The sequence below is a fragment of the Triticum urartu genome, chromosome 2A (assembly GCF_056163025.1).
Source record: "Triticum urartu cultivar PI428250 chromosome 2A, HENAU_Tu73, whole genome shotgun sequence".
Taxonomy (NCBI): Eukaryota; Viridiplantae; Streptophyta; class Magnoliopsida; order Poales; family Poaceae; genus Triticum; species Triticum urartu.
Genome location: NC_141874.1, coordinates 320,513,802 through 320,538,981, shown reverse-complemented (window position 1 = coordinate 320,538,981; position 25,180 = coordinate 320,513,802). Strand labels below are relative to the sequence as shown.

Below are 25,180 nucleotides of genomic sequence, written 5' to 3'. Positions count from 1 at the left end.
GTTTAGAGATAAATCATGGAGGGACTAGCGAATGAGCAACTGAACTAACAAAATGATTTGCATGTCAAGAACTAAAAATTGTTACCTCTTGACTGATGATGCATCCCATACGCTCAGGAGTGTGGCATAGACCATTGCATGTGGTATCTGCCATGACAAGTGTCACCCTCCGATCGAAAGTAAAAGATCAACGTTGACCAAGCTGCAAGGGAAAGGACCTTTTCAAGTTAATACTGGCCACATGACTTGCTACATGCAACATTGAGAAGCAGTCAAATATTTGTACATGCAACATGCGAAGTTGTGTTGGTACAGACCGTTTATATATAGGCTACTTCTCATAGTTGTTTGTGCAGTCGCCCTCTTTGCAGAAGATCATGGATTCTCAGATCTCCTACATGGATTTGATGAATGATGGGTCAGCTGCATATGAGGCTGGTTATGGTGGGAATTACAGTAATTTAGGTGTTGGAGGGGATGGAGATGGACGTGAGGACAACAACGACGAAGAAAGGGGTAGCAAGAGACTACCATGAACCGAAGAGGATAACATACGATTGGTTAGTATTTGATTTATGTTATCTATTATTTTTAAGTTAACTTGTCCATTACAATTATTTATAATGTAGTATGTTGAACATGTAGATTAGTGCTTGGTTAAACAATTCCGTCGATTCAATCGATGGAAATGCAAAGAAAGGTGAAGTTTATTGGAAAGATGTAGGCAAAGATTACAACAACAATAGTCCTGCAGATCGGAGGAGGAAGGCCAGCAACTGCAAAGACCATTGGGGAAAGATGAACCGCAGAATTGTGTTGTTCAATGGCATATGGTGTAGGCTCAAGGAAGTGTATGTGAGTGGTCAATCTGATGACCAACTCATGAATAAAGCTCATGACATGTACAAGTCCGAGCAAAAGCAATATTTCACATTTGGAAATCTATGGAGAGAGCTACAGCAACACCCAAAGTGGACAAGAATATATGCAGAGGAGAAAACGGGCACAACTGATGATGATGTAGTACACGAGATTGAAGAAGAAACAAGGCCACCAGGGAGAAATATTGCAAAAGACAAAATGAATGGAAAAGGTAAAAGTTCATCTGAATTTTCTTCAGGTCTTTCTCATGATGACATTCAATTGTACCATGATACAAATGTCCTACGAGCCTCCACGCAAGATGTAACACCCCGGATATGATTTACCCAATATGTAATCCAACTCTTGCCGTTTCCGGCTTTAAGTTATTTTATTTTCTCGGGTTCGGGTTTTGTCTCCGTGTGTTGCTGTCGTTGTCATGCATCTCATATTATGTCATCATGTGCATTGCATTTGCATACGTGTTCGTCTCATGCACCCGAGCATTTTCCCCGTTGTCCGTTTTGCATTCCGGCGCTCCGTTCTCCTCCGGTGGTCATTTCTACCTTTCTTTCGTGTGTGGGGATTAAACATTTTCGGATTGGACCGAGACTTGCCAAGCGGCCTTGCTTTACTACCGGTAGACCGCCTGTCAAGTTTCGTACCATTTGGACTTCGTTTGATGCTTCAACGGTTAACCGAGGGACCGAGAAGGCCTCGTGTGTGTTGCAGCCCAGCACCCCTCCGATTTGGCCCAAAACCCACCTAAACCCTATCCATCATTTAGAGCGTCCGATCACGATCGCGTGGCCGAAAACCGCACCTCATTTGGACTCTCCTAACTCCCTCTATGCCTATATAAAGAACCCCCCCTCCGAAATTCACGGGTGAAACCCTAACCCTCTCCCTCTCCTCGCGACCGGACAAAAACGCCACCGACGAACATGTCCATTTCCACCCCGCCGCCGCCACTTGTCGCCGCCTGATTCGCCCACGCGGGCGCCCACTTCGCCGCCGCCGCCAGGGCCCGCGGGGCCCATCGCCGGCCCTCCCGGCACGAAGCTCCCGCGCGTTGACCCCGCCGCCCAGCGCCTCCTCGCCTCCATCTCCGGCGGCCCGCGCCACCACGCCGCAGCGCGCCCTCGCCGGCGGCCGCCTCGCACCTCGCCGACGACGACCGCGGCAGCGCCGCCCCGCGCCGCCCTCTCCTTCCACGCCGGCCGCCGCCCACCGCGTCCGCAGCTCCGGCCACCGGCGCCCGCGGCCACCCCACCGTCGTCCGCCGCCGCCTCCACTCCGTCTCCGGCGAGCACAGCTCTGGCCGCCGCCTCGGTTCACGCGGCCGATCTAGTTCCAGATCTGAGATTCGGTTGAACTTTGACCTAATTTCAGTAATATTTTGCCATGTTCATTGCATCGTAACTTTGCATCCGTAGCTCCGTTTTGGGCATATAGCATATCAAAATGTTCATCTCAGGGAGTACATCATTTCATCTCATTGCATCATTTTCATTAGAGTTCATCTTGATGCCCGAAATGCTGTTGGAAGAGTGCTATTTGAGATAATTGCCAGATCTGCTGATCCAGTTAGCTATTTGTCATTTTTGCCATGATTATTGTGTGCATGATATGCCCATGAGCTCTACATATGTTTTGTTATATGCTTTGTCATCTTTCCAGAGGTGCAATCCATGTATTTTTGTGATGTGTGTGGTGACTAGCACAAGCTTGCAAAGTGGTGCATTTGTTAATGCTGATTTCAGGGACTTAGCATTTCCACTAAGTCCTTGATCTGTTTATATCGATATGCCATATGTTCATGTTGTTTCCTAGTGATCCGTGCCTCTTTTGAGGATGATCAGTAAGGATGTTTTGTTAATCTTGTAGTGCTCTATCCATCCATGTCTTTGTTTGCAATTATGGAGCACCCTAGCTTGAGTCAATCGAGCACTACTTTTGCTATTTCGTGAATCTAGGCAGATTGTCTACTTGTTAGCGATTTTGCCGAGGATGTTATAGTTGATCCGTGCATGCTATGTTATTGTTCTTGCCATGTCTAGCTTGTATAATGTGTATTCTTGATGGATGTATGCTTAGATTGTCATGACTTACTCTGTAGTGAGTGCATCGAGCTCGTAAACATGCCTACTTGATATCTGATTTTGCATACTCCAGTTTTCACTAAGTCTGTGATCTGATTATGTTTTTGCCATGTTCACATGCTTGCAATTATATTTTCTGATCCCTTTTGGCTCAAGGTCACTAAGGGACTTTTGTTAAGCTCTTTGAGTAGCTCCATGCCATGCTTTACTTTGCCATGTTCAGGCCCTGTAGCATATAGTTTTCTTGCTCCAAAATGTGCTAACTGATCTGAAATTCCAGACAAGTGTTAATTTCACTAAGTCTGAGATCTGTTTACCAATTGCATTTTTGCCATGCTTGTTTGAACCTGTTAATGGATGAATTGACCGTAGCTCAGTGTTCCTCTTTTGTTAAGCATCATGAATGGATCCCTGCCATGTATTTTTTTGCCATGTTTGAGTGTCGTAGCATGTTCATCTTGTTGCATTTAGATGGTCACTTGCTGTATATCGCAGACCGGTGCCATATTTGTTTTGCTTGCCATTTCCAAACCATGTCTCCGATTCCGGCGTTCTTTATATCGTTTTCAAGCGAAATCATCTCACCTTTCCAGTGGCACACTTGGATTTCCAAGTTGAGGCCAGGTTCATTCTTTCCTTGTCAAATCTTGCATATGCATCCCATATCGCATCCCGCATAGCATACCATGTTTGCATCATGTTGTTTGAGCTTTGCACGTGGTTGATTGTGTCTTTTGTGCTTGTTTGTCTTGTTTGGGTAGTGCCGGGAGACGAGTTCGCTAACGAGGAGCCCGTTGAGTTTGCTTTCGAGGATCCAGTCAACTCTGACAACTTTGCAGGTAAGATGATCAGACCCTCAAAATCACTTCTATCTTTGCTTTGCTAGATGCTCGCTCTTTTGCTATGCCTATGCTACGATGCCTACCACTTGCTTATCATGCCTCCCAAATTGCCATGTCAAACCTCTAACCCACCATGTCCTAGCAAACCGCTGATTGGCTATGTTACCGCTTTGCTCCGCCCCTCTTATAACGTTACTAGTTGCAGGTGAAGATTGGAGACCGTTCCTTGTTGGAACATTATTTACTTGTTGGAATACCATTATATTATCTTGTTATATTAATGCATCTATATACTTGGTAAAGGGTGGAAGGCTCGGCCTCTCGCCTAGTGTTTTGTTCCACTCTTGCCGCCCTAGTTTCTGTCATATCGGTGTTATGTTCCCGGATTTTTGCGTTCCTTACGTGGTTGGGTGATAATGGGAACCCCTTGATAGTTCGCCTTGAATAATGCTTTTCCAGCAATGCCCAACCTTGGTTTTACCATTTGCCACCTAGCCTTTTTTCCCCTTGGGTTTTCGGAGCCCGAGGGTCATCTTATTTAAACCCCCCTGGGCCAGTGCTCCTCTGAGTGTTGGTCCGACTGAGCTGCCTGCGGGGCCACCTCGGGGCAACTTGAGGTTTGCTTTTACTCGTAGCTAGTCTCATCTGAGTGTTGCTACGTCTCGAGCTAGCGTTGGTTTTCCCCGAAGAGGAGGGGGTGATGCAGCACAGTAGCGTAAGTATTTCCCTCAGTTTTTGAGAACCAAGGTATCAATCCAGTAGGAGGTCACGCGCAAGTCCCTCGTACCTGCACAAAAAGGTAGCAACTCGCAACCAACGCTTAGGGGTTGTCAATCCCTTCACGGTCACTTACGAGAGTGAGATCTGATAGAGATAATATTTTTGGTATTTTTGGTATAAAGATGCAAAGTGAAAAGTAAAAGCAAAACAAGTAAAATAAAGTAATGGAGATTGATATGATGAGAATAGACCTGGGGGCCATAGGTTTCACTAGTGGCTTCTCTCAAGAGCATAGATATTCTATGGTGGGTGAACAAATTACTGTTGAGCAATTGATAGAATTTAGCATAGTTATGAGGTTATCTAGGTATGATCATGTATATAGGCATCACGTCCGTGACAAGTAGACCGACTCCTGCCTGCATCTACTACTATTACTCCACTCATCGACCGCTATCCAGCATGCATCTAGAGTATTAAGTTCAGGGGGGGGCGCCCAGGGGGGGGCGCCCTCCACCCTCGTGACCTCCCCGGAAACTTCTTGGAGTAGGGTCCAAGTCTCCTGGATCACGTTCGGTGAGAAGATCACGTTCCCGAAGGTTTCATTCCATTTGGACTCCGATTGATATTCTGTTTCCTCGAAATACTGAAATAGGCAAAAAACAGCAATTCTGGGCTGGGCCTCCTATTAATAGGTTAGTCTCAAAAATAATATAAAAGTGGAAAATAAAGCCCAATATAGTCCAAAACAGTAGATAAAGTAGCATGGAGCAATCAAAAATTATAGATACCTTGGAGACGTATCAGGCATCCCCAAGCTTAATTCCTGCTCGTCCTCAAGTAGGTAAATGATAAAAAGAGAATTTTTGATGCAGAGTGATACTTTGGCATAATTTCAATGTAAATCTTCTTAATCATGGTATGAATATTCAGATCCGAAAGGTGTTCATTTTCGTCACACAAAGATGTTCCCAACTTCTATACCCCCGATGACAAGCCAAGCAATTGTTTCATACTCAAATAATCTCAAACTTTTTCAACCTTCACGCAATACATGAGCGCGAGCCATGGACATAGCACTATGGGTGGTATAGAATATGATGATGGGGATTAGGGCTGCAAGAAAAGCTCGAGGCTCGTGCGCCGCTCGAGACCGACTCATATTTTGACTCGACTCGAGATCGACTCGAAAAGAAATGAGCTGAGTATGAACACTTTATGTAGCTCGATAGAGAAACGAGTTAATCTTGAGCCAACACTGGCTCGCTCGATTTTAGCTCGATAGCTCAATGTCATATAATTATATTAAATAATCTTGATGTATATTTAAAGAAAATAGTATAATTTATTGCCATATATGTTGTGTCCAAGTTTTCTCATTTTTACCTAGTAGGAAACATGAGGCCTATTAAGCAGGAGAAATTTAGCCTCAATATGGTGTGTGGTCAGTCATGTGTCAAATATCCTATTATTCTCAGCCAAAGTTTAAGAGCAGTTGCACCTTCATTTTTTATGTTTCTAGATCATTGATCCCTATTTGTCAAGTGCTAGTCTTTAGTTGAGAGAGAATAAGTCAAATTTTATAGTGGTTTTCTATGTTGTGTTGCTGGCTATAATGTTTGAAAAATTGCCTTAGATTATTCATAAAATTATCTGATTATTTAGCTCGAAACTAGCTCGAGATCGATACAAGCTGAGCACGAGCCACTTTCTACGGCTCGACCTTGATCTTCACTCAGTTTGAGCTCGCTCGAATTTTAGTATAATTTGAGTTGAGCCTAGTCCAACTCGCTCGAACTCGACTCGTTTGCAGCCCTAATGGGGATTGTGTGGAGAAGACAAAAAAGGAGAAAGTCTCACATCAACGAGGCTAATCAATGAGCTATGGAGATGCCCATTAATTGATGTTAATGCAAGGAGTAGGGATTGCCATGCAACGGATGCACTAGAGCTAAGAATGCTCAACAAAAGAAAACTAGTGGGTGTGCATCCAACTTGCTTGCTCATGAAGACCTAGGGCATTTTGAGGAAGCCCATCGTTGGAATATACATGCCAAGTTCTATAATGAAAAATTCCCACTAGTATGAACAAGACAAATTATGAGACTCACTATATGAAAATCATGGTGCTACTTTGAAGCACAATATATGAGACTCACTACATGAAGAACAAGGTGCTACTTTGAAGCACAAGTGTGGAAAAAGAGATAGTAGCATTGCCCTTTTTATTTTCTCTTTTTTGGGCCTTTATTTTTTCCTTTCTTTTTGGCCTTTCTCTTTTTTTGATTGGGCAATGCTCTAATAATGATGACCATCACACTTCTATTGATTACAACATAATGATTACAACTCCATACTAGAACAAGATATGACTCTATATGAATGCCTCCGGCGGTGTACCGGGATGGTGCAATGAATCAAGAGTGACATGTATGAAAAATAATGCATGGTGGCTTTGCCACAAATACGATGTCGACTACAAGATCATGCAATGGCAATATGACAAAAGTAAAGCATGCCATGATGATGATGATGGAAGTTGCATGGCAATATATCTCGGAATGGCTATGTGCCATGATAGGTAGGTATGGTGGCTGTTTTGAGGAAGATATAGGGAGGTTTATGTGTGAAAGAGCGTATCATATCACGGGGTTTGGATGCACCGGCGAAGTTTGCACCAACTCTCAATGTGAGAAAGGGCAATGCACGGTACCGAAGAGGCTAGCAAGTGTCGGAAAGGTAAAAGTGCGTATAATCCATGGACTCAACATTAGTCAAAAGAACTCATATACTTATTGCAAAAATTTAGAAGTCATCAAAAATCAAGTACTACGCGCATGCTCCTAGGGGGATAGATTGGTAGGAAAAGACCATCGCTCGTCCCCGACCACCACTCATAAGGATGCACAAGCCAGATACACTTCATGCTTCAAATTTGTTACACAACTTTAACCATACGTGCATGCTACGGGACTTGCTAACTTTAACACAAGTATTTCTCAAATTCACAACTACTCAACTAGCACGACTATGATATTATCACCTCCATATCTCAAAACAATTATCAAGCATCAAACTTATCTTAGTATTCAACCCACTAAAAAGAAAGTTTCACATATCTTGAATACCAAGTATATTAACATTAAGCAAATTACCATGCTATTAACGACTCTCAAAATAATCTAAGTGAAGCATGAGAGATCAAGTTTCTTTAAAACAAACCACCACCATGCTCTAAAAGATCTAAGTGAAGCACTAGAGCAAAAATTATCACGCTCAAAAAGATATAAGTGAAGCACATAGAGTAAACTATCAAGCTCAAAAGATATAAGTGAAGCACATAGAGTATTCTAACAAATTTCAATTCATACATGGCTCTCTCAAAATGTGTGTACAGTAATGATGATTGTGGTAGACTAACAAGCAAATACACAAATAATACAAGACGCTCCAAGCAAAACACATATCATGTGGTGAATAAAAATATAGCTCCAAGTAAATTACCGATGGAAGTGGACGAAAGAGGGGATGCCTTCCGGGGCATCCCCAAGCTTTGACTTTTTGGTGTCCTTGGATTATCTTGGGGGTGCCATGGGCATCCCCAAGCTTAGGCTCTTGCCACTCCTTGTTCCATAATCCATCAAAAGAATTCACCCAAAATTTGAAAACTTCACAACACAAAACTCAATAGAAATCTCGTGAGCTCCGTTAGAGAAAGAAAACAAAAGACTACTTTAAGGTACTGTAGTGAACTTGTTATTTATTTGTATTGGTGTTAAACCTACTGTATTCCAACTTCTCTATGGTTTATAAACTATTTTACTAGCCATAGATTCATCAAAATAAGCAAACAACACACGCAAAACAGAATCTGTCAAAAACAGAACAGTCTGTAGTAATCTGTTACTAACGCAAACTTCTGGAACCCAAAAAATTCTACCAAACTTAGAAGACCTGGGAAATTTGTTTATTGATCAGCAGTAATTTGAATCACTATTTTATCACGTTCTGGTGATTTTTGACAATTCGGGCACTGAGCGCAAAGATTCTGGAAATTACAGCAAGATCAAATAACTATCTTCCAAGAAGATCTAATAGGTTTAACTTGGCACAAACACTAACTAAAAGATAAAACCACATCTAAACATAATCTAGATGGATTATTTATTCCTAAACAGAACCAAAAACAAAAAACATAAAATAAAATTGGGTTGCCTCCCAACAAGCGCTATCGTTTAACGCCCCTAGCTAGGCATAAAAGCAAGGATAGATCTAGGTATTGCCATCTTTAATTTTCAACTTTTTAGCGGAGTCATGCTCGAATTCGGGGGGTTCTTCCCTCTTCCCTTCATACTCGGAAATTTTTAGATCTAAAGAATCCAACCATTTATTGCAAAGAGTAATCAACATATTCATACGGTTAAGATTTCTGCTAATATTTTTAAGAGGCTCAAGAGACTTTTGTAAAATCTTTGTTACTTCGCAAATCTTCTCAAACACTTGGGTTTCTTCCTGGGTAGGATGAGATCCTCCCTTTTGGGGTGGTGTTCCCACTATTCCCTCTATAATCTCATGCGCAATACTGGGACCAATATTAATGAAATTTCCCTTGGCCATGCAATCCAAGAGTTGTCTATGCGTCATGTTTAACCCAACATAAAAATTGCGAAGAAGAATTCTAAAGTTCACCTCTAGGGTGCACTTACGATAAGATTCCATCATCCTATACCAAGCATCTTTTAAGTTTTCTCCTTGCCGTTGCTTGAAGTGAAGAACTTCAAACTCGGGAGACATAGGAGCGGATAAGGAATTCGACATAGCGACAGGTAAGCAAACTAACACACGAGCAAACAAAAGGCAAAGGGAAAAAGAGGAGGAGATTGGGAAAGAGAGGGAGAATAAAATGGCAAGGGTGAAGTGGGGGAGAGGAAAACGAGAGGCAAATGGCAAATAATGTAATGCGAGAGATAGAGATTGTGATGGGTACTTGGTATGTTGACTTTTGCGTAGGCTTCCCCGGCAACGGCGCCAGAAATGGCTCGTTGACGGGAGAGTAAATCTTGACTTGACTTGGCTTAAGCCTCCCCGGCAACGGCGCCAGAAATCCTTCTTGCTACGTCTCGAGCTAGTGTTGGTTTTCCCCGAAGAGGAGGGGGTGATGCAGCACAATAGCGCAAGTATTTCCCTCAGTTTTTGAGAACCAAGGTATCAATCCAGTAGGAGGTCACGCGCAAGTCCCTCGTACCTGCACAAAACGGTAGCAACTCGCAACCAACGCTTAGGGGTTGTCAATCCCTTCACGGTCACTTACGAGAGTGAGATCTGATAGAGATAATATTTTTGGTATTTTTGGTATAAAGATGCAAAGTGAAAAGTAAAAGCAAAACAAGTAAAATAAAGTAATGGAGATTGATATGATGAGAATAGGCCCGGGGGCCATAGGTTTCACTAGTGGCTTCTCTCAAGAGCATAGATATTCTACGATGGGCGAACAAATTACTGTTGAGCAATTGATAGAATTTAGCATAGTTATGAGGTTATCTAGGTATGATCATGTATATAGGCATCATGTTCGTGACAAGTAGACCGACTCCTGCCTGCATCTACTACTATTACTCCACTCATCGACCGCTATCCAGCATGCATCTAGAGTATTAAGTTAAAAACAGAGTAACGCCTTAAGCAAGATGACATGATGTAGAGTAATAAATTCATGCAATATGATAAATACCCCATCTTGTTATCCTCGATGGCAACAATACAATACGTGCCTTGCAACTCTTTCTGTCACTGAGTAAGGACACCACAAGATTGAACCCAAAGCTAAGCACTTCTCCCATTGCAAGAACTACCAATCTAGTTGGCCAAATCAAACGGATAATTCGAAGAGACTTGCAAAGATAACTCAATCATACATAAAAGAATTCAGAGAAGATTCAAATATTATTCATAGATAAGTTGGATCATAAACCCACAATTCATCGGTCTCAACAAACACACCGCAAAAAGAAGATTACATCGAATAGATCTCCACGAGAGAGGGGGAGAACATTGTATTGAGATCCAAAAAGAGAGAAGAAGCCATCTAGCTACTAGCTATGGACCTGAAGGTCTGTAGGATCTAGAAGTTGATGTGTCTAGAGGGGGGGTGATTAGACACTTAGTGCAAAAGTAGCAATTTTTAATCTTTTTCGATTTAAGTGGAGTTTAGGCACAATTTCAATACACACAATACATATCAAGCAAGCATGCAAAGAGTATATGAGCAGCGGAATGTAAAGCATGCAACTTGCAAGAATGTAAAGGGAAGGGTTTGGAAAGATCAAACGCAATTGGAGACACGGATGTTTTTCCCGTGGTTCGGATAGGTGGTGCTATCCTACATCCACGTTGATGGAGACTTCAACCCACGAAGGGTAACGGTTGCGCGAGTCCACACAGGGCTCCACCCAAGGGCAACGGTTGCGCGAGTCCACGAAGGGCTCCACCCACGAAGGGTCCACGAAGAAGCAACCACCCACAAAGGGTCCACGAAGAAGCAACCTTGTCTATCCCACCATGGCCATCGCCCACGAAGGACTTGCCTCACTAGCGGTAGATCTTCACGAAGTAGGCGATCTCCTTGCCCTTACAAACTCCTTGGTTCAACTCCACAATCTTGTCGGAGGCTCCCAAGTGACACCTAGCCAATCTAGGAGACACCACTCTCCAAGAAGTAACAAATGGTGTGTAGGTAATGAACTCCTTGCTCTTGTGCTTCAAATGATAGTCTCCCCAACACTCAACTCTCTCTCATAGGATTTGGATTTGGTGGAAAGAAGATTTGAGTGGAAAGCAACTTGGGAAGGCTAGAGATCAAGATTCATATGGTAGGAATGGGATGTCTTGATCTCAACACATGAGTAGGTGGTTCTCTCTCAGAACAAATGAGTTGGAATGATGTGTGTGTTCTGATGGCTCTCTCCTCGAATGAGAAAGAGGTGGAGGGGTATATATAGCCTCCACACAAAATCCAACCGTTACACAGTTTTCCAATCTCGGTGGGACCGAATCATAAAACTCGGTCGGACCGAAAATGTAAACCTAGTGACCGTTAGGAATTTCGGTGGGACTGACATGCAACTCGGTAGGACCGATTCGGTTAGGGTTTGGGCATAACGTAATCTCGGTGAGACCGATTACACAAACTCGGTGAGACCGAGTTTGGTAATTAGCTAACCAGAGAGTTGATCAGGCAAACTCGGTGGGACCGATTTGCTCTTTCGGTGGCACCGAGTGGAACTCGGTGAGACCGAAAAGTTACAAAGGGGAAACACTGAGTTTACATTGCAATCTCGGTGGGACCGATTCGCTCTTTCGGTTGGACCGAAAAGTTACGAAAGGGAAACAGAGAGTTTGCAACCCCATCTCGGTGGGACCGAGATCCTTATCGGTAAGACCGAATTGCTAGGGTTTGGCAGTGGCAAGTGACAAGTGAAACTCGGTGGCGCCGGATAGGAAGAATCGGTAGGACCGAGTTTGGCTTGGAGTTTGGGTCATATGTGGATATGGGAAAGTAGTTGAGGGTTTTGGAGCATATCATTAAACACATGAAGCAAGAGGCTCATTAAGCAACACCTCATCCCTCCTTAATAGTATTGGCTTTTCCTATGGACTCAATGTGATCTTGGATCACTAAAATGTAAAGTGAAGAGTCTTGAGCTTTTGAGCTTGAGCCAATCCATTGTCCTTAGCATTTTGAGGAGTTCCCACAACCTTTAGTCCATGCCACTCCATTGTTGAACTTATCTGAAACATGCTAGATAGAAGTGTTAGTCCAACAAGAGATATGTTGTCATCAATTATCAAAACCACCTAGGGAGCACTTGTGCTTTCATTCTCCCCCTTTTTGGTAATTGATGGCAACATACATCAAAGCTTTATATAAAGATATAAAGAACAACAAGTAAAGCTTTGGAAGAACATGTAGCAAGCATAGGCTCCCCCTACATGTATGCACTCATGTAAATATGAAATATAGAGGCATGTGAGAGCATAAACATGACAGAGTAGGCAATGTGTTACATGTATCTTGGCCATATGCATCAGAGCAAAAGATTATTAAGGAAAATACCTTCATGCTCATGAGTCCTTCTTGCAAACAGTATGTACATAAGCAAGAACTCCTCATACTCATGATTTTGATGCATATACTTACCTTGTGGTCTCGAGTTGGCTTAGGATGGAATGAACCTGCAAACAAGGTTAGATAACACAGGTACGTCCACTAGCCAGAGCAAACAAAAGAAACCACAAGAATGCCAAGACTGGGATGACATGTAGAGAGTGATAACATTGGATTCAACATGTCCCCAAGAATAAAGATATGCAATGAATTTGGTTGATTTCTTTTCCCTTAGGTGTCTTGCTCCCCCTGAATCTTACATGGGATATTGGGAGAAGATAGGAAACAAAAAATCATAGCTGAATAGAACTTACTTCAAATGAGTTCATATGAACATGTCTTTCCCCCAAAAAGACATGTGGCATCTCTCCTCTTGAACATCAAGCATCTGGAATCCTTGAGTATTTTTCTCTCTCCCCCTTAACAACATCTGGGATCCTTGAGACTTTCTCTCCCCCTTAGTACTTTTTCTCTCTTGGTGTGATCTCTCTTTCAGCTTTGATGTGATCTCTCTCTCCCCCTTTGACATCAATTTCCAAGAAGGTTTTTCCTGGAATCCGTCGAATGGGTTTGGTCCTTGAGATTCGGCACAAAGCAGAGGATAAAATTGTGATGCTTGTGGAGGACAAGATTCATTGAGTGGAGCTGGATCATAAGAGATGTAGAATAAGTGGCAAACTATTTTTCTGATTGCAAAGTCGGTGGCACCGAGTGGCACATTTCGGTGGTACCGAAAAATATTCGGTTGGACCGAAATTTTCAAGTCGGTGAAACCGAGTTTACACAGAGAAAAACACTTGTCACCTCAGCTCACTAGTCAGGTAAGATCTCACAAAGATTTGCAATGAATTAACTGAAGGATTTGCAAGGAATTAAATGCAGAGAATGCAGAACAAAAACAAAGAGAATGGAGAAGAAACTGAAAGATCTAGATGAAGTTTTTTTTTTTGAAAAAGAGAAAGAAACTAAACATGCATGAGACAAATGCAATGACCCAGAAAAGAACACAAGAGAACTTCATCTAGAGTTGGGCGGTGACATAGTCACCTATGTTAGAGTATATTGACTTAGGAGTCAAGTGAGAACACTTGATCATAGGTCATACTCATCGTTTAAGCTCAAAATGGGGTTACCATTTTTCGTTTAAGCATCTTGATGTATTCACATCTTGTTGAGTTGCTTTGACTCATGTCTTGGAGTAAAGCTTCTCTAAGATGAAATAACATACCTTGGGTGGTGATGTGGTTCTTGCTCATGTAGTTGAACTTGTGTGGGTGCTCAAGGTTGATGTAGCTCATCAAGAGTTGGGAGCACCATTTGGAGTTTGAGTTCATCTACCTACATGGGTTAGTTCTTGCAAGGAAGAGCACTTGTGTATCCAAAAATGACAATCATGAAGCTTAACATAGAATTTGTCAAAGGATATGTTTGAATGGTTTTGTGCTTCCTTGTCTTCAACCGCTATTGTGTAGAGTCTTGGTGATGTAGAGATTGCTCAAGATATGAGTGAGTCGCAATCTCATGGAATTAGATTCAACCAAGCACCTACATGGGTTAGACAACATGCAAGGTGCAAATTTATCCAAGACATAAGATAGTTATCATAAGAGATATATCATGGATTAGTCATAAGCTCATGTCTTGCATGTATCCAATGGAGTTTCTACTCCAAGTTCGAGGCATCAATGATGTTCAACTCTCCTCTCAACCTGCAAAACACTTTCTCATCAAGCGATTTAGTGAATATATCCGCTAATTGCTTATCGGTGCGAACATGCTTAAGATTTATGTCACCCTTAGCAACATGATCTCGAATGAAATGATGACGAACTTCAATATGCTTAGTTCGAGAATGTTGTACAGGATTATGACTAATTTTGATAGCACTTTCATTGTCACAAAGTAGTGGAACATGTTTCACATAAATCCCATAATCTTTAAGAGTTTGGGTCATCCAAAGTAATTGATCACAACATGAACCAGCAGCAATGTATTCCGCTTCGGCGGTGGATAAGGATACCGAGTTTTGTTTCTTGGAAGACCAAGACACAAGAGATCTACCAAGAAATTGACAAGTACCCGAAGTGGACTTTCTATCAACCTTGTCTCCGGCATAATCTGAGTCGGAATAGCCAACAAGATCAAAAGAAGGCCTCTTAGGATACCAAATGCCAAAATTTGGTGTATGGATTAAATATCTCACTATCCTTTTCACAGCCTTAAGATGACAATCTTTAGGAGCAGCTTGATATCGAGCACACATGCACACACTTAGCATAATATCGGGACGTGAAGCACATAGGTATAACAATGAACCAATCATAGAGCGATAAACCTTTTGATCAACAGGTTCACCATCTTTGGTCAAATCATTATGTCCACTAGTAGGCATGGGTGTAGACATACCTTTGCATTCTTGCATATTGAACTTCTTGAATAAGTCCTTGGTGTACTTTGTTTGAGAGACAAATGTACCTTCCTTAGTTTGCTTGATTTGCAATCCAAGAAAGAATTTGAGTTCACTCATCATAGACATCTCAAACTTCTCTGACATTAGCTTTCCAAACTTTTCACTAAAGAGAGGGTTAGTTGAACCAAATATGATGTCATCAACATAAATTTGGCATACAAATAGTTCTCCATTAACCTTTTTAGTGAAAAGAGTAGAATCAATTTTACCAATTTCAAAACCACTTGTAGTAAGGAACTTGGTCAAGCATTTATACCATGCTCTAGGAGCTTGTTTAAGACCATAAAGAGCTTTGTGAAGTTTGTAAACATGATTTGGTTTCTTAGGATTGACAAAGCCAGGAGGTTGTTTGACATAAACTTCCTCCTCTATTTCCCCATTTAGAAAAGCACTTTTAATGTCCATTTGGTACAAGGTGATATTATGGTGATTAGCATAGGCAAGTAAGATGCGAATGGACTCAAGTCTAGCAACGGGAGCATACGTCTCACCATAGTCCATACCTTCGACTTGTGTGTATCCTTGGGCGACGAGACGTGCTTTGTTGCGGACCACTTGTCCATCTTCATCTTGCTTGTTGCGAAACACCCATTTGGTACCAATGATGTTGTGGTTGTTGTCGGGCTTCTCAACCAATGTCCAAACTTGGTTTCTCTCAAAGTTATGTAGCTCTTCATGCATAGCGTTTATCCAATCCGGATCTTCCAATGCTTCTTCAACCTTCATTGGTTCAATGCTAGAGATGAATGAGTAGTTTTCACAAAAGTTAGCTAGACGAGTTTTTGAGCGAGTGATTCTCCCGGTTTGTATATCATTGAGGATTTGCTCGACGGGATGATCTTTGGCAATTCTTGCTCGAACTCGTGAGAGCTTTTGCTTGGGTCTTTGTTGAGCATCTTCTTCATCTTGTTCTTCTTCTTGGCCTTCTTCATTGTTGGCGTCGTCGTTCTCTTGTCGTGGTGGAGAAGGAGGTTGTTGATGTTCATCTTGACGTACTTCCTCGTTTTATTCATCTTGATGTGGCCCACTTGTGGATGCTTCCGTGTCGATTCTTGGTTCACCTTGTCGTGAAGTAGAAGCTTCCACTTGGACGGATGAAGTACTCTCCTTTACCTCCGTTGGACGAATTTTGCCAATGGACAAATCTTGAATTGCTTCTGAAGGGTCTTTGTCTCCTACATCAATTGGCAATTGCTCGACTTGCGAGCCATTAGATTCATCAAACTTCACATCTACCGTCTCTTCAACCTTTCAGGTGAAATTGTTGTAGACACGGTAAGTGTGAGAGTTTGATCCATAACCAAGTAGAAAACCCTCATGAGATTTAGGAGCAAACTTTGAACGACGATGCTTATCAAGAATGTAGCACTTTGAGCCGAATACTCGAAAGTATCCAACTTGAGGCTTGTTACCGGTGAGGAGCTCGTATGCCGTCTGGCCGAGTAGCTTGTGAAGATATAAGCGATTTGTTGCGTGACAAGCTGTCTCAACCGCTTCTGCCCAAAAGTGCTTTGGCGTCTTGTATTCATCAAGCATTGTTCTCGCCATTTCGATGAGCGTCCGGTTCTTCCGCTCAACAACTCCATTTTGTTGAGGTGTGTATGTAGCCGAGAACTCGTGTGAAATCCCTTCTTCGTCAAGAAAGGTGTCCACATTTGCGTTCTTGAACTCTGTTCCGTTGTCACTCCGAACCTTCTTGATCTTCACATCAAACTGATTTTGGGCTTTCCTGGCGAAGTTTCTGAAGATCTTCTGGACCTGCGATTTGTCAATGAGGAAAAACACCCACGTAAATCTTGAAAAATCATCAACTATAACTAGACCAAAGGAATTTCCACCGAGACTCTTGTAGGCATTGGGACCAAAAAGATCCATGTGAAGCAGCTCGAGTGGCCTCCTTGTGGTCATGATGTTCTTCACAAGATGTCTTCCTCCAACCTGTTTACCTGCTTGACAAGCACTTCAAAGTCTATCCTTATCAAATATGACATCGTTAACTCCAAGGATATGATTTCCTTTAATAAGCTTGTCAAGGTTTCTCATGCCAACGTGACCTAGTCGTCTATGCCACAACCAACCTTTTGAGGATTTAGCAACAAAGCAAGTTTTAGGTTGTGCCTTTTTAGAAAAATCGACGATGTAAAGATCACCTCTACGCATACCCGTAAAGACCATTTTATGATTGTCTCTACGAAATACTTGGCAATCTACCTCAGTAAATAGGACGTTCAAACCGAAATCAGCAAGTCTAGATACAGAAAGTAAGTTATAGCCAAGAGATTCAACGAGCATGACATTTTGAATGGAGCTATCATGTGAGATGGCCACCTTACCAAGGCCAACCACTTTACCCTTTGAATTATCACCGAAGGTGACATATTTTCGAGGGCCGTTGTTTTCAGCAAGCTCACGGAACATCTCTTCATCTCCGGTCATATGATCAGTGCATCCACTATCAAGAACCCATTCCTTTCCTCCTGATTCATATCCCCGAAGATTTGCCATCAGACCAAAATGTCTCATTGCATTGTCAAGATCGGAATCACTGTCATCATCATCATAATATTCATGTCCATCATGATCTTGTGACTCATCATTTCCTAGAGAGGGTAATTCATTAGATAAATGATCAAAGTGGTTACTTTTATGAATTCTTATAGCTTTGAGTATGATATCATTAATGATTCCAACATCTCCTTTAGCATGCTTAAGATTGACAAGTTCAAGAAGACATTTACCAAAACTAGGATCACTAGAGTTCATCTTACACAAGGCAATAGATTTATGGAGAATTTCATCCAAGGTTTTCAAGGAATGATTGGGAAATTGTTCCTCAAGAAATTTCCATATAGTGTAGGCACAATCTTGAGTAGGCAAACAAGCAATCAGATTTTTGGGCAATCCTCTAATGATGAGCTCAATAGTTCTAAGATTGCGAATCATGTCAATGTCTTCATCAAGGGTAGGATGCAAGGGATCAATATGGGGTGCACAAGGGCTAGCAATATACTTGTTCAAATGATATTGATTGAAGATTACAAGCATCTCATTTTTCCACTCATGAAAATACTTTCCATCAAGAATAGGCACTCTATGTCTAAGACTCCCTAGAGTAGACACATCCATCTTCCTCCAATGGTGATTAAACCAAGGCAATGGAGACCAAGGCTCTGATACCACTTGTAGGATCTAGAAGTTGATGTGTCTAGAGGGGGGGTGATTAGACACTTAGTGCAAAAGTAGCAATTTTTAATCTTTTTTGGTTTAAGTGGAGTTTAGGCACAATTTCAATACACACAATACATATCAAGCAAGCATGCAAAGAGTATATGAGCAGCGGAATGTAAAGCATGCAACTTGCAAGAATGTAAAGGGAAGGGTTTGGAAAGATCAAACGCAATTGGAGACACGGATGTTTTTCCCGTGGTTCGGATAGGTGGTGCTATCCTACATCCACGTTGATGGAGACTTCAACCCACGAAGGGTAACGGTTGCGCGAGTCCACACAGGGCTCCACCCAAGGGCAACGGTTGCGCGAGTCCACGAAGGGCTCCACCCACGAAGGGTCCACGAAGAAGCAACCACCCACAAAAGGTCCACGAAGAAGCAACCTTGTCTATCCCACCATGGCCATCGCCCACGAAGGACTTGCCTCACTAGCGGTAGATCTTCACGAAGTAGGCGATCTCCTTGCCCTTACAAACTCCTTGGTTCAACTCCACAATCTTGTCGGAGGCTCCCAAGTGACACCTAGCCAATCTAGGAGACACCACTCTCCAAGAAGTAACAAATGGTGTGTAGGTAATGAACTCCTTGCTCTTGTGCTTCAAATGATAGTCTCCCCAACACTCAACTCTCTCTCATAGGATTTGGATTTGGTGGAAAGAAGATTTGAGTGGAAAGCAACTTGGGAAGGCTAGAGATCAAGATTCATATGGTAGGAATGGGATGTCTTGATCTCAACACATGAGTAGGTGGTTCTCTCTCAGAACAAATGAGTTGGAATGATGTGTGTGTTCTGATGGCTCTCTCCTCGAATGAGAAAGAGGTGGAGGGGTATATATAGCCTCCACACAAAATCCAACCGTTACACAGTTTTCCAATCTCGGTGGGACCGAATCATAAAACTCGGTCGGACCGAAAATGTAAACCTAGTGACCGTTAGGAATTTCGGTGGGACTGACATGCAACTCGGTAGGACCGATTCGGTTAGGGTTTGGGCATAACGTAATCTCGGTGAGACCGATTACACAAACTCGGTGAGACCGAGTTTGGTAATTAGCTAACCAGAGAGTTGGTCAGGCAAACTCGGTGGGACCGATTTGCTCTTTCGGTGGCACCGAGTGGAACTCGGTGAGACCGAAAAGTTACAAAGGGGAAACACTGAGTTTACATTGCAATCTCGGTGGGACCGATTCGCTCTTTCGGTGGGACCGAAAAGTTACGAAAGGGAAACAGAGAGTTTGCAACCCCATCTCGGTGGGACCGAGATCCTTATCGGTAAGACCGAATTGCTAGGGTTTGGCAGTGGCAAGTGACAAGTGAAACTCGGTGGCGCCGGATAGGAAGAATCGGTAGGACCGAGTTTGGCTTGGAGTTTGGGTCATATGTGGATATGGGAAAGTAGTTGAGGGTTTTGGAGCATTCATTAAGCACATGAAGCAAGAGGCTCATTAAGCAACACCTCATCCCTCCTTAATAGTATTGGCTTTTCCTATGGACTCAATGTGATCTTGGATCACTAAAATGTAAAGTGAAGAGTCTTGAGCTTTTGAGCTTGAGCCAATCCATTGTCCTTAACATTTTGAGGAGTTCCCACAACCTTTAGTCCATGCCACTCCATTGTTGAACTTATCTGAAACATGCTAGATAGAAGTGTTAGTCCAACAAGAGATATGTTGTCATCAATTATCAAAACCACCTAGGGAGCACTTGTGCTTTCAAGGTCTGAAGTAAACTACTCACACTTCATCGGAAGGGCTATGGTGTTGATGTAGAAGCCCTCCGTGATGGATGCCCTCTCCGGCGGAGCTCCGAAACAGGCCCCAAGATGGGATCTCGTGGATACAGGAAGTTGCGGCGGTGGAATTAGGTTTTTGGCTCCGTCTCTGGTCTAATGGGGGTACGTAGGTATATATAGGAGGAAGGAGCACGTCGGTGGAGCTCCGAGGGGCCGACGAGGCAGGGGGCACGCTCAGGGGGGGGGGGCGCCCTCCACCCTCGTGACCTCCCCGAAAACTTCTTGGAGTAGGGTCCAAGTCTCCTGGATCACGTTCGGTGAGAAGATCACGTTCCCGAAGGTTTCATTCCATTTGGACTCCGTTTGATATTCTGTTTCCTCGAAATACTAAAATAGGCAAAAAACAACAATTCTGGGCTGGGCCTCCTGTTAATAGGTTAGTCCCAAAAATAATATAAAAGTGGAAAATAAAGCCCAATATAGTCCAAAACAGTAGATAAAGTAGCATGGAGCAATCAAAAATTATAGATACGTTGGAGACGTATCAAGTGTGCCCTGAGAATGAGATATGTGCAGCTCCTATCGAGATTTGTCGGCACATTTGAGTGGTGTTGCTGGATTTGTTTTAACTTGTCGAAGTGTCTTGTAGAACCGGGATACCGAGTCTGATCGGAATGTCTCGGGAGAAGGTCTATTCCTTCGTTGACTGTGAGAGCTTGTCATGGGCTAAGTTGGGACCCCCTGCAGGGATTTGAACTTTCGAAAGCCGTGCCCGCGGTTATGGGCAGATGGGAATTTGTGAATGTTCGGTTGTAGATAACTTGAACCTTAACTTAATTAAAATGAATCAACTGTGTGAGTTACCGTGATGGTCTCTTCTCGGCGGAGTCCGGGAAGCGAACACGGTGTTGGAGTAATGCTTGCCGCAGGGTGTTCTCTAGTTACTCGTTCGCGCTTTGCTATCTCTTCTCGCTCTCTTTTGTGAATAGGTTAGCCACCATACATGCTAGTCGCTTGCCGCAACTTCACATATTTTACCTTGCCTTTCCTATAAGCTTAAATAGTCTTGATCACGAGGGTGCGAGATTGCTGAGTCCCTGTGGCTCACAGTTTACTTCCAAACCAGATGCAGGGCCAGACGACTCCGTTCCAGATGATGCGTTAGAGCTCAAGTGGGAGTTCGATGAGGACTCACGCTGTTACTATGTATCTTTCCCTGATGATCAGTAGTGGTGCCCAGTTGGGGTGATCGGGACCATGTCGCATGTTGGGTTGGTCTTTTATTTTGGCACCGTAGTCGGGCCATGAGTGATTGGATGATGTAATGCTATTTATGTACTTTGATTGACGTGACGAGTGTAAGCCAACTATGTTCCTTCCCCTTTTATTATCTATATTACATGTGATGTTGTGAAGATTGCCTAACTTGCGACATTGCTTTCAATGCGGTTATGCCTATAAGTCGTGCCTCGACACGTAGGAGATATAGCGGCATCGAGGGCGTTACACAAGAGCAGATGCATGATGCCCAGCTTCAGGTCTACAAGGATAAGCGTGCTGCAGCCGAAGCACAGGAGAGGACAACAATAATAAGCAGAGAACAAGCCAGTATGGAGAAGTACATGGAATTGTTGATGGCCAACACAACTGTAATGTCCAAATTTCAAAGGGCGGAACATGAGAGGGCGCTAGAATTTTTCCGCGATAAAGTGATGGGTTCAGGATACAACAGCTAAGTTGTAGTCATCATTTATTTTGTTATTTGTTTAGATTAAATAAAATAATGTCATTATGTTTTTTTGGCAAGGTAATTATATTATTGTTTTTCATTTATCATTTTTGTAATACAAAACAATGAGGAATAAAGTCTTTTTTATTTAACATTCATTCTTGAGGAATTTTTGGCAATTTTAATTGTGTTGTGCACATAAACTTCTCTGATCTCCCTGTACATGTGTGCACTCCTACTCTCATTCACGTACAGGTTCAGGAAGTATTTGAGATTTACTTTTTGAAGTAAGAAAGAGGTTGAGATTTTTGAGGACACGGCTAATAACCTAACAATACGTGAGAAACAGCCAAACATACTAGCTATACGTGAGAAACAGACTAACAACATCTTATCAGATCCATTCATACGGATCCTCCAAAATCTGAAACACACATGTCTTCCTCCAACGAAACTGCATCTGATGACAACGTCTTCGAAGATCCCATTGCGCAGCAGATGGATGAGGATTTTGATGAGCATTTTGCTCGCACAATAGATGCTCAAATTGAAGCTCAAGTCTTGGGCACAAGTCGGCGGCGGCGGTGCCGGCGGAGCAATGGTAAAAGGAGGTACCTTGACCGAGAACGTGTGGCAGGCAATGCTCGTCTAATTAAAGACTACTTCTCAGAAGAACCAACGTACAGTGAAGCCATGTTCCGTCGCCGGTACTACCTTCTGTCTAGTTCTCATCTCAACTAAACTCGATGTATTGGTTGCTAATACTGATTTTCTCAACACAGGAATCGAATGAGAAAGCATGTATTCAGGCGCATTGTTGAAGCTCTTGAAAATTGGTCTCCATTTTTCACGCCGAGAAGAGATGTTGTAGGCCACATAGGGTTCTCCCCTCTGCAGAAGTGCTCGGTGGATATTCGGATGTTAGCGACTGGATGCGCCGTTGATGGAGTAGATGATTTATTCCGCATTGGTGCATCAACAACATTAGATTGCCTGAAGAACGCAAGGAATAAAAGAAGTCTTTGGTGCAGAATATCTTCGGAGACCTACACCAACAGATATTTAACGATTGCTCCAAATGGGGGAGGCGCATGGCTTTCCAGGAATGTTTGGAAGGCTCGACTGCATGCACTGGGAATGGAAGAATTGCCCAGTTGCATGGAATGGTCAATTCACTCGAGGAGACTATGGAGTCTCTACGGTTATTCTTGAGGCTGTTGCATCACAAGACACCTGGATATGGCATTCTTTTTTTGGGGTTGCTGGATCAAACAATGACCTAAACGTCTTGGACCAGTCACCACTGTTCACTGAGGTTTTGGAAGGACGAGCACCACCAGTTCAGTTCACAGTTAACCATCAGCAATACAATATGGGGTACTACCTAGTAGACGGAATATATCCAGAATGTGCGGCATTTGTGAAAAATATTCCTCTAGCCCAAAGTGAGAAGGACAGAATATATAGTAATAAGCAAGGAGCTAGGAAGGATGTGGAAAGAGCCTTTGGGATTTTACAAGCTCGATTTGCCATTCTACGTTATGCAGCCAATTATTGGCATCACTCTACCCTTGCTAACATCATGTATGCGTGCATTATACTGCATAACATGATAGTAGAGGATGAAAGAGGTAACTATAGTGGTGCCCATGACTATAATTATGACCAAGGACGACATCCTGTAGCACCGGTACATCACGAGCATGGTCCTATTGATGGTTTTGCCAATTTACTGGAGAGGAATAATTCTGTTCGTGATAGAGCCGCTCACCGACGTCTCAAGCGTGATCTAATTCAGCATATTTGGGATAAATCTCAAGAGAACCGGCACAACAATTAGCTATATGATGCAAGAGTGTTTAATTTATAGCTTAGTTATGTCATATTTATGTGATGCGTTTCCTTTTCAACCTTTTATTTTTATCGAGTCACTGAAATAAGTTATTTCAAGAAATAAAATAAAGATATTTTTCTTTGTTTCAATCTATCTTGTAGAATGCTATTTATCTCGGTCATGTGTGAAATGGTCTATAGAACTACTTGCATGCTTCCACCCAAGGGATAAGTCAATACACATGCAAGATAATAGCCATGCAATATCTTGCTATACGGCCAGGGACCAATTCAATTGCCTGACTAGATCAGCTAGGGAGTAAGTGTAACGCCCTCGATGCGGCTATATCTCCCACGTGTCGAAGCACGACTTAGAGGCATAACCGCATTGAAAGCAATGTCGCAAGTGAGGTAATCTTCACACAACCCATGTAATACATAAAGGGAAAGAGAAACATAGTTGGCTTACAATCACCACTTCACACAATTACATGAATAAAGCATTACAACATCCAAATACAATCAAGGTCCGACTACGGAACCAAAATAAAGAACAACCCCAAATGCGACAAGGTCCCCTGATCGACCCCAACTGGGCTCCACTACTGATCAACTGAAAACGAAACAAGACAAAGGACAAGATCTTCATCGAGCTCCTCCTTGAGCTTGGTTGCGTCACTTGCTCGGTAACATCGGCACCTGCAAACTGGTTTTGGAAGTATCTGTGAGTCACGGGGACTCAACAATCTCACACCCTCGCGATCAAGACTATTTAAGCTTATAGGAAGGGTAAAAGGTATGAGGTGGAGCTGCAGCAAGCGACTAGCATATATGGTGGCTAAACATATTCGCAAAAGAGAGCGAGAAGAGAAGGCAAAAGCATAGTCAAACAATTAATGATCAAGAAGTGATCCTAGAACAACCTACGTCAAGCATTACTCCAACACCGTGTTCACTTCCCGGACTCCGCCGAGAAGAGACCATCACGGTTACACACGCGGTTGATGTATTTTAATTAAGATCAACTTCAGGTTTTCTACAACCGGACATTAACAAATTCCCATCTGCCCATAACCGCGGGCACGACTTTCGAAAGTTCAAATCCCTGCAGGGGTGTCCCAACTTAGCCCATCACAAGCTCTCACGGTCAATGAAGGATATTCCTTCTCCCAGGAAGACCCGATCAGGCTCGGAATCCCGGTTACAAGACATCCTCGACAATGGTAAAACAAGTCCAGCAAGACCACCCGCTGTGCCGACAAATCCCGATAGGAGCTGCACATATCTCATTCTCAGGGCACACCGGATAAGCTAAGCGTACGGGAGCCAACGTAGCCCAAGTTGCCAAGGGACGGCCCCGCACGGTGCTCTGGGTTGGACCAACACTTAGACAAGCACTGGCCCGGGGGTTTAAAATAAAGATGACCCTCGGGATGTGCGACTCCCAAGGGAAAAAGGCTAGGTGGCGAATGGTAAAACCAAGGTTGGGCCTTGCTGGA

General features: G+C 43.0%; 1 protein-coding gene and 1 pseudogene across 1 annotated transcript; both read left to right on the top strand.

Annotated features, from left to right (window-relative positions):
• Positions 1-477: 477 nt before the first annotated feature.
• LOC125537060 (uncharacterized) lies at positions 478-21,855 on the top strand. The gene is made up of 3 exons (XM_087541347.1): positions 478-516; positions 646-1,185; positions 21,634-21,855. Exons 1-3 carry the CDS (start codon positions 478-480, stop codon positions 21,853-21,855), a joined length of 801 nt encoding a protein of 266 aa, XP_087397473.1.
• Positions 21,856-22,283: 428 nt separating this feature from the next.
• On the top strand, positions 22,284-23,688 carry LOC147984970 (uncharacterized; annotated as a pseudogene).
• The last annotated feature ends 1,492 nt before the right edge of the window (positions 23,689-25,180 follow it).

Coding starts and splice junctions, on each gene's coding strand:
- LOC125537060 (XM_087541347.1), top strand. CDS start 478: ATGGAGATGGACGTGAGGACAACAACGACGAAGAAAGGG. Junction 517..645: donor CAACAACGACGAAGAAAGGG/GTAGCAAGAGAC, acceptor TTGAACATGTAG/ATTAGTGCTTGGTTAAACAA. Junction 1,186..21,633: donor TACGAGCCTCCACGCAAGAT/GTAACACCCCGG, acceptor GTTACACAAGAG/CAGATGCATGATGCCCAGCT.